General features: G+C 37.0%; 1 protein-coding gene across 1 annotated transcript; it reads right to left on the bottom strand.

Annotated features, from left to right (window-relative positions):
• Window positions 1-6,310: 6,310 nt before the first annotated feature.
• LOC133322574 (serine/arginine repetitive matrix protein 1-like) lies at window positions 6,311-7,957 on the bottom strand. Its single transcript, XM_061531558.1, has one exon. The coding sequence runs from the start codon at window positions 7,955-7,957 to the stop codon at window positions 6,311-6,313; it is 1,647 nt and encodes a 548-aa protein (XP_061387542.1).
• Window positions 7,958-13,642: the final 5,685 nt, after the last annotated feature.

Here is a 13,642-nt window from a genome sequence, read left to right on the forward strand (position 1 = left end):
TGTACCAGGTATCATCCACAGCTTCGGCAGGTTTGGCGGGTAAGCTAAAAAAAATCAAAACAAATTTTCAGATAAAATAATTTTTTTTATTTACTTTACTGTACTTACTTTTGATTTGCCTTTTGTTTACTTGTTGAACTACCACCTGCACCTGAAATTTTTCCTGATGGCCCTCCGGTCACGGGCAATGCTTTACCAGCCGGTGTAAATGCTCTCGAGCCACTGGATGGCAGCCAACCGGCAGCATTTGTTTTTGAATTAAGTTTTTGTAAAACTTTAGCCTTTATTTCATTACCATCCCAGACCACTTCATCTTCCCAATGCAATTGGGATACCATGAGGAAAGCATCATCTGCAATGGCCGCCTCTTCCTCCTCCTTTGTTTGTTCTTCCTTTTTAGCCTGTACTTGCGGCTTAGAATGTTTCATTTCTTGTTTACTTTTAAAACCATAATTGAAACCCTCCCCCGAATCGGGTACATCTAACATATCGTACCAAATTTGTGCCGGGCCATAACGCCAATCGGCAATTTTTGGTTTATTATCGGTGTTATCACCATTTTCTGGCTCCTGTTTAACATCCTCATCATTGAAAATACTCAAAAGTTTATCTTCATCATCTGATTGGCATTGTGAAGGCATGGGATCGGGGCCATAGTGAATACCAAAACCTTTTTTACGTGGCTCCTCCGAATCACTTGTAGAATCTGAGCCAGGATTGTGGGGTTTATGATCGCGTGATTGTTTACGTTTTCGCCTGCGCTTCTTTACATGGCGCCAAATTTGCGGAAGACTTGAAGGTTTGCCGGGACCAAATAATCGGGAAAATCTCAAGATTTTACCCGGTCTAAAATCAGGAAATAGTTCGCGAACGTCAACATTAGCATACTTTGAGGGTAGCATATCGGCCAGTGGTGTGTCCAATTTACGTTCAGAGGCTAAAAATATAAAATTTGACAATTAATTATATTATTTACATAGGGAAAGGAAACAATTTCCTTACATTTCTCTGGTTTAACATCCGAATCCATGCCACTATCAGATCCACTTTGTTTACTTTGCGCTTCTTGTGTTGAATTGGGTTGTGTTCGTACGGGGGTGCTGGGCGGTGGCATCAACTCCTTATCATCCTTGGCCGAAGAACAAGCATTACTCTGCACCTTTGATGCCGGTATAGCATCCTCCAGGTCTTCCAACATATTGGAGGGATCTGATTTATTTTCCGCCTCTGTCGCTTGTACTTCTGCCGGTGGTGTCTTGGGACAATCTTCTGATAATTCATTTATATCAGAATAATCAACAGCATCAGAATCTTTTATAATTTCGCCCGTTTCATCTTCTTGACTTTCTTTGTTATCCACAAATCCTGATTTGAGGGCATCAAAATCACTCATTGGTTTCTTCTCCTCCTCATCTTCATCATCGGCATCCTCTGCTTCAATTACTTCGCTCAGCATGGAATTTAAACCCATTCTAGAAGAAAATTTACAATAACAACAAGTATATTTCCATATTTGAGTAATTGGTCTCACTTTGACAATGAACCCAGATGTTCCTTTAATTCCGGATCGAATGCCCCCGCTCCATCATCATCCATCAGCTTGCCCTCCGAGTCAATATTACCAAATAGAATTCATCATCACTGTCGGTATCCATGCCTGCTGATTTCTGTTGAGTGGCTTAAGTTTTCAATGAGTTGAACTTGATTTTTTATTGCTCAATTGTTTCACCGCTGTTTTCTGATAATTTATTTAATTAATTTTAATAATAATATATTTATTTTTCTATTTTATTAGCGGCAAAACTAAAGCGTTTGACAATTTCACGAAAAAAAAAACACACAATAACAAAACCGCTGTAAGTGGCCAGGGTTCTCTAGATCGAAAATGGAACAGGGTTGTACAAATCGATTGTGGTGGCTTGGCGATACTTTAAATTATGAAAGATTTTTTAGTCAGCATTTTTAGTGTTGTAAAACGTGCGTTAATCTATTTTATCATAAATATATACCGTAAGCTTAGTTACATACACTGGTGACCAAACTAAAGCAACTGAAATTGCAAACTGATTAAAATAATTGTAACATTTTTGAAAATAAAGATATAGGGCTATACCGAAACGTAGAGGTAAATTGATAATTTTCGTTCGGTAAATATGAAATGAAAAGCCAATATATACATTTTCAGTCTATTCGATTGAAAATGTTCCCACAATACTGAATAATAGCTGGTACTTAGGCTTTATACCCAATGGGAATGCAATATTACAGCATATTTGCATAAAAATTGTTCCCAAACTATCCATTATACTGAAATTTAAGATGTACCATTAGGGACTATACCAAAAAGTGTGCTGATATTGGCACCCAAAGTGCGGAAGATTTGGCACCCAACTTATGGTCAATTCAACTGAAAAATGTGCCAATATACTACTGTATAATTTGTTATTGTATTCTAGTTGGTAATATTCTCAATGAGAATCTAAAATATATGATTACAACCTATTTGGTTGACAAATGTTCCCTCAACTCTCTGAAGCTTAGGCTACGTTTAGACTACTAAATCCGCTCGATCCCAAATGTCAATTCCATTGCGTATACGTCTCGTTAATCCTGTTGGATTAAAAAATGGATTTTAAAAATATAAACGTACCTTTATCTTTGATAATTGGTAACAACATTTTCTACCGAATGAGAGCATAAAAATGCCAAATTGGTTAAAAAACGTGTGGATAATACCGTATATTGGTGGTACCCCGTAATATGGACGCTTTTAAAGCTCCAGCTTAAATATTGCGAGCTCTATCGTGATTTCAACAAACAGATAGACATGGTCAATTCTCAAGATGATTTAAATTTGTATGATAAATAGTGGTACCAAATTAGAACATTCTAGCTCTAAACGTTCCGTACCCTTATAGTACGAATTTTCACAGACCTATCCCTTTCCAACACTGACCAGTATACAAAACTTCAAGATTCTTTAGAGCGCGTTTAGAATAATAACTTATTATACTTTGCTTAGCAGGCTTGTGACGGACCATTTGTTCCATAAGCCGGGCATAAAAAAGATCTACAGACGCGTCGGTCATGCAAGCAGCTCTTCCAATTTGAAAGACCATGTTTGAAAATCTCCTCTTCCACTTGATCATTACATCTAATTCAGTGTTGAACAGAACTAAATTAAGAGAAGGTGTGTGAGAGCGCAACTGAGAGATCATCATCAAAAATGATCGACGAAAAGAGAGAAAACGTGTTTAGCCATCACCGCTATCGTACTATTTTGTGCATTAGTGATCTAATTCGTGGCCTTCCCTTTCTGAGTCAGCTATAGGCTTGCTTTTATATGTCTTTTGAGATGGGGCTTCTTCATCCATTCTCACAAGATGGCCTAACCAACGTAGTCGCTGCAGCTCGATCCCTCTGACTATGTCGATGTCTGAGAATTGATTGTATAGCTCATGGTTCATTCGACGGCGCTATTCACCGTCGACGCAGATCGGCCCATAGATCTTCCGGAGAATTTTTCTCTCAAACACTCCGAGGACTGCCTCATCGGCTTGCGCAAGTATCCACGCTTCAGACCCATAAATTAGCACGTGTAGTATCAGAGCCTTGTAGAGTGTGAGTTTGGCCTGGCAGGAGGTGGCCTTGTTTCTAAAGTGCTTACTTGGACCATAGTATCATCTGTTGGCCAGCAGTATCCTTCTCCGAATTTCAAAACTGATGCCATAAGTTTTATTTATGAAGGGACCAAGGTATATAAAATCTTTGACTACCTCGAAGCTGTTGTTCTCAAGTTCCTCAGTTGGTCCGATTCAACTGGACGTCTTGCGTGTTGATACCATAAGTTTGGTCTTTCGCCATTTACTGTCAGTCCAACTTGACAGACTCCATTTCAATTCGTTTTGATTGAAGGGCTCTTAAAGGTCAATTCCGACCTTAACTGCTGACCTTGTGCCATTTAAAGTTATCCTGCATAGCCGTATTAATTTTGCAGGAATGTTTCAGTCCACCTAATAGTGGGGGAGATAAAACGGCATTTACATTAGAACTTTTTAGCGGGTTATCCTAATTTATGAGGATTTTTTATAAAATGGAAAATCCGTTCCAATGTAAACGTACCATAAAGACATAACAGGACAACATATTTCATATGTGTTTTATTTACATTAACACATTTGAAAGTACGGAATTGATAACCCTGCATTGTTGGATACTGACAATCTCTAAATTAATATAAAAATGCAATTCTTGTTCGGAATTTGTAATTTTTGTCAAACATGTTTATAAAACAGCTGATTAGTACTAATGTTTTCAGTCAATTTAATAATCAAATGGATAGTATTGTAACCTTGACGAAATGCATACTGGGATTCAATTATCTTATTTCCACCGTTCTGAAGGATTTGTTTTTTTTTTTTTTAATAATGTACTCCACTATCTTAGAAAGCGCTGGTAAAATCAGACGGAGATAATCGAAATAACGAACAGAATGACATTTTTGAATGGAAACCACACGAGCCGTGTTCCAACCTACTAGAAATTCCGAAGTTGTTAAGATGTAGTTTACTAGATCCATGATCACGTCAGATATGTAGGGGAAAACTAGTTTGAGAAATTTTATTGATATGCCATCAACACCCATTGACTTTGATTTTACTTTCAGCATGGCTTCAATAAACTAATTTTCATCAACACATTGGAATAAAAAGGATGTATTGGAGTCGATAAAATTTTCAAAATCGATTTGGGAAAATCCTTTAACACCAAGAGTCTACAAAGAAATCGTTTATGCAGTTAACATCAATATTTATCTCATCATGATCGTTATCCATACACCCAGAACTTAGATATTTCCACATCCTAGCAGAATCCATGCCGTTAAAAACCGTGCAGTAATGGTGTCTTCATTCTCGCGCGAATTATGGATTTTGCTTTATTTCTGAATTTGCAGTAAATTTTCCAATGATTATGAGATTCCAATTATCTTGAGATTTATTTCTTAGGAAAGTAGATCCATTAATCCATTAACACCAAGAGTCTACAAAGAAATCATTTATGCAGTTAACATTAATATTTATCTCATCATGATCGTTACCCATACACCCAGAACCTCTTAGATATTTCCACATCATCGTAGAATCCATGCCGTTAAAAACCCTGCAGTAATGGTGTCTCCTTTCTCGGCGAATTATAGATTTTGTCTTATTTCTGAATTTGCAGTAAATTTTCCAATGATTATGAGATTCCAATTATCTTGAGATTTATTTCTTAGGAAAGTAGAGAAAGCGAACCTCTTAGACATTTCCACATCCTCGCAGAATCCATGTCTGTGTCTCCTTTCTCGGCGAATTATGCATTTTGCTTTATTTCTGAATTTGCAGTAAATTTTCCAATGATTATGAGATTTATTTCTTAGGAAAGTATAGAAAGCGAAATTCCTAATGGAAATGGCATATCTTACTCCTCTAGATTTCATCCAAAAGTCTCAATCGTATTTTATTTATTTCCTAATAATAGGAACAAAAGCAAGAAAATGCAAGAAATAAAAAAATAATGATTTTTAAAATTAAGGATGGAGGTCACCGTTAGGCGGAATATCCCTTTCAAAAGGAGTGTATTTCATCGAAATTTACGAGACATTATTTAAATTCCGGCGAATATTTCGAAAAAATTAAATGGCAAGTTATTTTTTTTTTTTTTTTTTTGCAAAAAAAGACAACTTTTGTTATTATTAATTTATTTCTTATATACTAATACACGGATAATATTAAGTACAATAATTACATCGTATTTCATATACAAAATCGGCAATTTATTAATTACTACAACAACAATAAAAAGAAATTCAACACATGACAATAACTCGATTCAAGTGCAAAAGTCGACCAATAAAAAAGGTGATGTTTAAATTTTATTCAATTTTGTTGTTGATAGTGGGTGTTAAATTTGGTTTCGACAATAATAAAAATAATAATTCTAAAAATGAGAATTCGTTTTTGAATTAATACGTTAACGAATATGAATATTGTGTTGGTAGTAGGATGGAGGAAAATTACACAGACGCACACACAATTTTGACATTTCTCAAAAAGGCAACACTTGTTCACATACTCCGCACCGGTAGAGGGCAAATCATTAAGCCACACTTGAAATGCATGTGACACCATCGTATTGTGTCTGTCTATTCGTCCGTCCGACATTTGGAGCACTCGACTAACGACATTTACCACTTCGAGTCGTACGTTGTTATTTACATTTTATTTAGTTTCGAGAGTTTGAGAGTGTGTTAATGTTGTTTGTTCTCCAATCAATCCGGCAAACCTACACTAACCCGTTTGGTGGCGGTGCTGCGAATATTACGACGCGGTGCTGGTTTCTCAGATGTGGGCGACAGCGTCGCATCGTCATTCTCAGCTATAATTGCACCATCATGAAAACATAAACTACTGCGCAAATGTTTGCGAGGTTTGTTTACCTCAGCCGATGATGATGGTGGTGGTGGCGATGGCGATTTTGCTGTTTCAGGTGATGCACTTGGTGTGCGGCGTGGTTCCGGAGAGGGCGATGCAGTATATCTCCTTGAATACATTTCGTTATTTAATTTATTGACATTTCGTTTAACATTTTCTTTGTGACTGGTTTGTCTTTGTCCTTCATATCTGTCCTCATATGGCTGGCTGTGGGTATCATCATGTTCATCGTAATGATCGTATGACCTATTTTCCGAACGTTGTTGTAAATTTCCTCTTTTCGTTACATTTCTTGTAGGAGATATTTGATTACGTCTATAATTTTCGCTGGGACGTTGTTCGTCTTCATAATACTCATCGCGATAATATTGATGTCTTCGGGGTGGTGATGGTTCTATGCGAACTTTTCGCATTCTTTCGCCAGTTTCATCTGCTTCTTCGTTGAAATTATAGTTGTCCTCATTTCTGCGGTTTGGTTTCTTAGTATCATTTTGTATGCGTCTGTATTGAGGTTCCTCAACGTAGTCTTCCGCTTGATCATAGGTTCTATAACGTTGACGAGGTTCCTCCCTCTCCTCATAATTCCTTTCCTTGCTTAATACTGATCTGGTAGGTTTTTCATAATAATCACGATCATTTTCATAGCGATCTTCAGATTTTTCCACATTTCTAACCGGTTGCTTGTCATAACGTGAATTTTTCCTTTCATTTGATCTAATATTCGATCTGTCATAACTATCATCCCTGCGTTCGCGATATTGGAGATTAGAGTTCCCCTTGGCTACATTAACTTCCTTAATTGGCCTTGAAGGTCTTTCCAGCGTTTTGTTATAACGATTATTTATTTTCGGTATCTCCTTTTCCTCGCTGAGACTTCGTACATCGCGTTTTATTTGCAGTTTTGGACTATTCTTCGAATTCAATTCCATTTCACGTTTATCGTTCATATCCATTTTGGGTTTTCGATAATTATTCTGTTGACGCTTGGCCCCTTCCTCGTCTTGTTCATTGATATAGTCGTAGAACTGTATTTTCGACATATAAGCCTGTTTTCGTTTGGCAGTGGTGTAGGCTTCATCCACAATAGTTTCCGGCAGTTCTAATTTAGTGGCAGTTGGTTTTTCTGTTAGTTCCATTTTTTTGCCCACACCTGATCTCAGTAGAGGTCTTCTATTGCCCATCGAATCATTTTCATTTAAATTATCATAAAACTGGATTGATGACTGTGAAAACTCCTTGCTAAATCTCCGCTTGGTATCCACTTCATTTGCCCCGCCCACGGAAAATTGTTTGGTAACCTGGGGTTTATCATTGGCCTGCAATTGTACACTGTTCCGACGTTTCAGACGATGTTCAACAGCAGATTCTGCCTTGGTATCATCAGGCCAAAATAAATGAGATTCCAGACGATTTGGTGTGGCCCCGCTACCTCCACGTTCTATCATTTTGGGCGGTAGACCCGTAAAAAATTTTCCGTTTAACATTTTCCCGTTCTGTCCGTGTTCACCTTTATGATTTTAAACGCGTCCTAACCGTTCGTTGTCTTAAACTGTACTAAATTGAAATGACCGTTTCCATTCTCACATTCAGATTCATTGATCGATCCGTCGTGAGTTGTTTTGTTTCAAAGAAAAAATGTCGCTGTTTCGTTTTGTTTTTTTGTGCTGCCACTGTAGGCGTTTGAGCCATGTTAACGTATAAAACTTTTTGGTAGACAACCTTAACTGACATAATCAAGGCACAGTGGTTTCGATTGGCCTTTTTTGAGGTTCCTGCAATATAATGGGGTATTTAGAAATTTTACATTTTCAGAGAAATAATTTAGATGTTTTTTGAATTTTATAGAAGTACCCTTTTTATATATTTTTCGTATGACAATAAATAGACCAGGTGTTCTCTGAAGAACTGGTTATTTCCCGAAACAGAATACTAATTTATGATATTCAAATCAGCGTATATTTACATATGGTTCATTAATTGGTTTGGCACAGAAATCGCTTCATTATAGGTCTGTTTGTTTTAGTTTACAGCTAAAACTTACTCACCTACCTACTAAAAAGTCTAAATATATCAATTGATGTGTGAGAATACCGTTGAGAGAAACTGGCGCCCGACCATGGTATATTCTGTAAGGTAGCCGCATAGGCTAATTTCTACAACTAAAGGGCTAAACAGAAGGTTCGCGTTGATCGTTTTTTGTTATCGCGTTAACGCACGCAAAAAGTTAAAATATATTTAACTCCGAAGCGCAGCGCACAACAACTTCGAGCGTTTGTGTTATCGTTTCCTTGTGGTTGTTGTATTTTCGATAACACATAACGCAACGGATGGCTCAACACGAGCATTCTGCTTAACCCTTAACATCGGTTGTTGTATTTTGATATGTGAAAAATATGTTGCCAAAACAAATAGATTCATAACATTTGTAGAAAATGTTAATAAAAGTATTGCCAAACAAGCTCTTCAAAATTCTGAGATTTTCATTTATAATTTTGGGCCGATGCGGCTACCTAATTATATATCATGGCGCCCGACAATACACTCAAACATAATTTAGAGCGTGTTTACAAACGTCACATTAATCCTGTTCACAAGTCAAGTGGATTATATTTGAACTATAAGTCATACATGACAAAGCCCAGGCTTATCTTGGTACCTCTTCCATCTCAAATGTGGACACTGACCGCCCACGGTGTCATCTGGGATAGCTATTTTCATCATCCGTTGAAATAGTGAGCTGATATGTGCCGCGAGTTCACCCATAAGAACTATAAAAAATGGGTTGAGGAGTCGGGTTATTTGCCACACTCGGAAAACCCCCCCTGCTATAAAAAAGCAACGAATAATAAAACCAAACCCCCCAATGTTGACGACCTCGCAAACGTATAAAGGACTACGATTTGCGATTCTACACTTGGGATGTACGCACGTTGTACAGTACATGCGCATTTTTAGCTTTGGCGATATTATTGCCTTACATGAAATAGGATGGGAAGGGACTAGTGTAAGTAAATCAGATGATAACGCCCTGTATTATAGCTGCCATGAAACGAGACATGAATTTGGCTGCCGTTTTATGATTAATAGGAGAATGAAAGACCTCGTCTCCAGATTCACTCCAATTGATGAGCGAATTGCTATAATCCGTATAAAAGCGAAGTTCTTCTACATCAGTCTTATTTGCGCAAATCGATATGTCGGAACAAAGTCCAGGAATGTTAACATCAAGTAAAACACCAAACCGAAGGCTTTGGTGCATGCACCTCCTCCTGTAGAGATGAATACGGAATACGGAAGCATTTTGTAAAGCTCCTGGTATCAAAAAGTGGCGGTAAAGAAGATACCCCAGTAACAGTAATTAACACTAGAAAGACGGGAATTTTGTATATACCTATATTGCCTAAAATCGGTCAAAATGACTTCATTCTGAAAAATTTTTTATTGTGTAAAGAAATTTTTTTAAACTATTTTTTTAATATTTGTTACATTATTTACAGTCATACAAAACGTTGTTATTATTTGTTTTCGGTGGTAGGGCTCTCGGGTTTCCCCTTTTGAAAAATAAGAGCGCGGACAAAACGTTCGAAAAAAGATGAAGACTTTACTCTAAGAGTGAAATCGACTGGAAATATAAAATTAATTTTTCCCGATTTGTGTGTTCGTATGTGTTTCTAGAGTAGCAAACGGGTTTCGATGTTGTTGTACCGATCTGGTCATATAAGAAATTTACTTTATACTGTAATAAAAGTAGTTTGATTATTTAATATTTCAAAAAGGTCAAAATGACCGCTTTTAGGCTATTTAGGTATAGCACATGTGAATACGGGGAATGAAAGAGGGGAGGAAGCAGCTACTATGATTAATAAACGTAGTTCTATGTGGTAGAAAAAGTCACCAAATTTTAAAAAGCTGAGTCATAATATACACAATTGTTTTTGTACTTGAAATTTAAAAACCGTCAAAATGACTGCTCTCGGCAATCTAGTGTTAATCGGCTGAAGAATAACAAAGCATCTGGTGCCGTTGGCTTATCAGCCGAACTATTCAAGACCGGTGGTTAGATTCTGGTCAGGAGCACGCACCAGCTGATTAGTACAACTTGGCTAGATGAATGCATGCCCAATAATTGAAACCAAAGCATCCTATTTCCCATGCGCAAAAAAGGAGACAAGAAGATATGTGCCAACTATAGAGGAATAAGTCCTCTTCCCATCGTATATAAAGTGGTATGTGAACGACTTAAGCCAATGGCAATATTGTCTTTGCAAAATCCACCATTGACCAGATTTTCACACTACGCCCGCGACATATTACACCTATTTGTCGACTACAAAGTCACATTCGACAGCCCAATCCCCTCAGATGTATTTAAATCCAGTACGGCTATGCAGGATAACTTTAACTGGCACAATGTCAGCAGTTAAGTCGGAAAGGACTTCTCGGATCCCTTCTATACCGAACGATGATTCAGACAAGGTGCCAGTTTGTCGTGAGACCTGTTTAACATCCTGCTGGAAAAGGTCATAGGAGATGCATATGTGAACGCCGATTTCGATTTTCTTCATAAATATTTATTTTATTATTATGAAGTCCAACTTAACGAAAAATTACACATTCCTGAACTTAATTTTATCTGTTACCAAAAATTCATATAAAAAATAAAATTTTGAAAATGAAAATGTGAAAATCGATTTTGATCAGGTTTGACAAGATCGAAAAGTCGATTTTTTAGTCAAAAGCAAAAGCCGAAAGGTCTAAAAATCGACTTTTGGTTGGTGGCAAAAATCGAAAAGTCGACTTTTACGCTCAACTACGTAGCCCTATTCCATATCGCGTGTGTTTCCTCAGAGCGATTGACATTGCTGATTTACTAGTTAAAAGTTCTAATTTTTGTAGTTATAAAGTATTTTATATACTTTAAAGCATCGTCAGTCATAACGGTGGAGCTCGGAGCGCACAATTTTTGAATAGGATTCCGTATAGAAACGTTTTTTGTCACAATAGATAGACTCTAAGAGTAACTCTTCAGAATCAGCACCAATTACTATTGGTTGGAGACATTACAAGCACCAATATCTATTGGTTGAAGCCATTACAACTCGTTGGTGAGGTACATTTTCAATACTCAAGCATTGTTTGTTGACCACCTGTATTGAGATTCTCTATTGCATATTCGGCATTGGGAATATCATCGATAGTGGATTCATTCGTTACTTGCGTTTATTGTCAATTGCTTCCCGGCCTTCATGATTGGCCACAAAAGGAAGGACCTGTGAAGTATTAAATCCTTCAACACAAATTTCGTCAATTGTAATCCCATGTTTGATATAAATCTCTGAATTGATCAAATATCTGCCTGCATCAATTACCTTCGCTGGTCTGATTGTTTCAGACATGTAATTATGCTGATACTCTATACTATATACACATATTAAAACTTTTTCTACTGTATGCTATTGAAGACTTTGGTCCATGAAACACCATGTAATGATAACTCATCAGATTTAATTCAGATGCATTAGAGATCACAGTAATAGCTTTAAAATCAATTTTTAGAGCTTTATGGAAAATTGTGAAAATAAAAAAGCGGCATTTTTGACTGAAGCACAACAACATCAAGACAACTGGACTTAAATATATAATTTATTCTTATACTTTTTCATTTTTTTTCAGATTTTGTACTTTGTGTGTTTTTGGCGACCAAATGCCAACAACAAGTTTCTAAATATGGTTAGTAGGTTGTTGTTACTTTTGTCATTGGAATGAAGTAATGAATGAATAAATGAAAGATTGAATGTGGAGCTATAGCTTGATTTCTGGTTACCCAAAAGATTGTGCTCCGCAAAAGTTGTTCTCAATGGTTAGTCGCATGTAATAACGCTGACGTCAAAGAAACGCTTAACCGACAACGCGATTGAACCGTTGTTTGTTTTTTTTTTCTAAGTGCACAACTTAAGTGACGACAAGTTGACAAGATGTAGATAAAAATGATTTGGAAAAAATTGTAGTTTTTTTCCTAAGCAATTGAGTTAGATTTTAGATATTATAATTTTGTACTACATACTTATGACAAAATTATATGATTGTTGTTTTTGTGTCGTTTTTAATTACCTTAAATGATCATAAGGCCCGCCAACAAACAGGGTCTATGGCCGAATTGTATTTTTGTTTTGTTTTTTAATAAAATTTATTGTCGTTTTGTATTCTAATTTCCATATAAGAGATTTTTTATCTATTGGGAAATAACCAATTTGTTATTTCTTTAGGGAAACAATCAATTTTGGCATCGCAGAAATAAAACTATCTATGAAATTAAAAAAAAATAGTATAGAAAGAACTAATGGATTATATTTGGCAATAACCATTAATTTAGTTTAGATAAAATCTATTGTATCACGCCCAAAACTGTAAAAGTCTTGGAATAGATAAATATATATACTTATTTAGCGAGCTAATGACAGAACGGTTGTTCTGCGTGAACCATCACTTGGCTCGCTTTTATATGCCTTTTGAGCTGGAGCATATTCATCCACTCTCACAAGATAGCCTGGCCAACGTAGTCGCTGCAGCTCGATCCGTCTGACTATGTCGATGTCCGAGAATAGATGGTATAGCTCATGGTTCATTCGACGGCGATATTCACCGTCAACGCAGATTGGCCCATAGATCTTCCGGAGAAATTTTCTCTTAAACAATCTAAGAGTTGCCTCATCTGCTTGCGGAAGTACCCATGCTTCAGATCCATAAATCAGTTTGAGTTTGGTCTGGCAGGAGATGGCCCTGTTTCTAAACTGCTTACTTGGACCATAGTAGCATCTGTTGACCAACACCATTCTCCTCCAGATTTCACGGCTGATGTTACTAGTTTTGTGTATGGCGGTACCGAGCTAAATAAAATCATTCACTACCTCGAAGCTGTAGTTGTCAAGTTCCACAGTTGGTCCGAGTCTAATGGACCTCTTGCGCGTTGATACCATCAGCATGGTCTTTTCGCCATTTACTGCCAGTCCCACTTTGCCAAACTCCTTCTCAATCCGTTCAAAGGTGGCTTATTATGTCGATGTCGTCGGCGTAGGCGAGTAACATATGCTGTTTGGTGTACAGAGTGTCACTTCTGTTCACATCTGCATCTAGTATGACTATTTCCAGCAGGATGTTGAACAGGTCAC

This window comes from Musca vetustissima, unplaced genomic scaffold (assembly GCF_032173495.1).
Source record: "Musca vetustissima isolate MV318-11 ecotype Yass unplaced genomic scaffold, APGP_CSIRO_Mvet_v1 utg416593, whole genome shotgun sequence".
Taxonomy (NCBI): Eukaryota; Metazoa; Arthropoda; class Insecta; order Diptera; family Muscidae; genus Musca; species Musca vetustissima.

Excerpts from the sequence above, each read along its gene's own strand:
- LOC133322574 (XM_061531558.1), bottom strand. The coding sequence starts at position 7,957 with ATGTTAAACGGAAAATTTTTTACGGGTCTACCGCCCAAAATGATAGAA.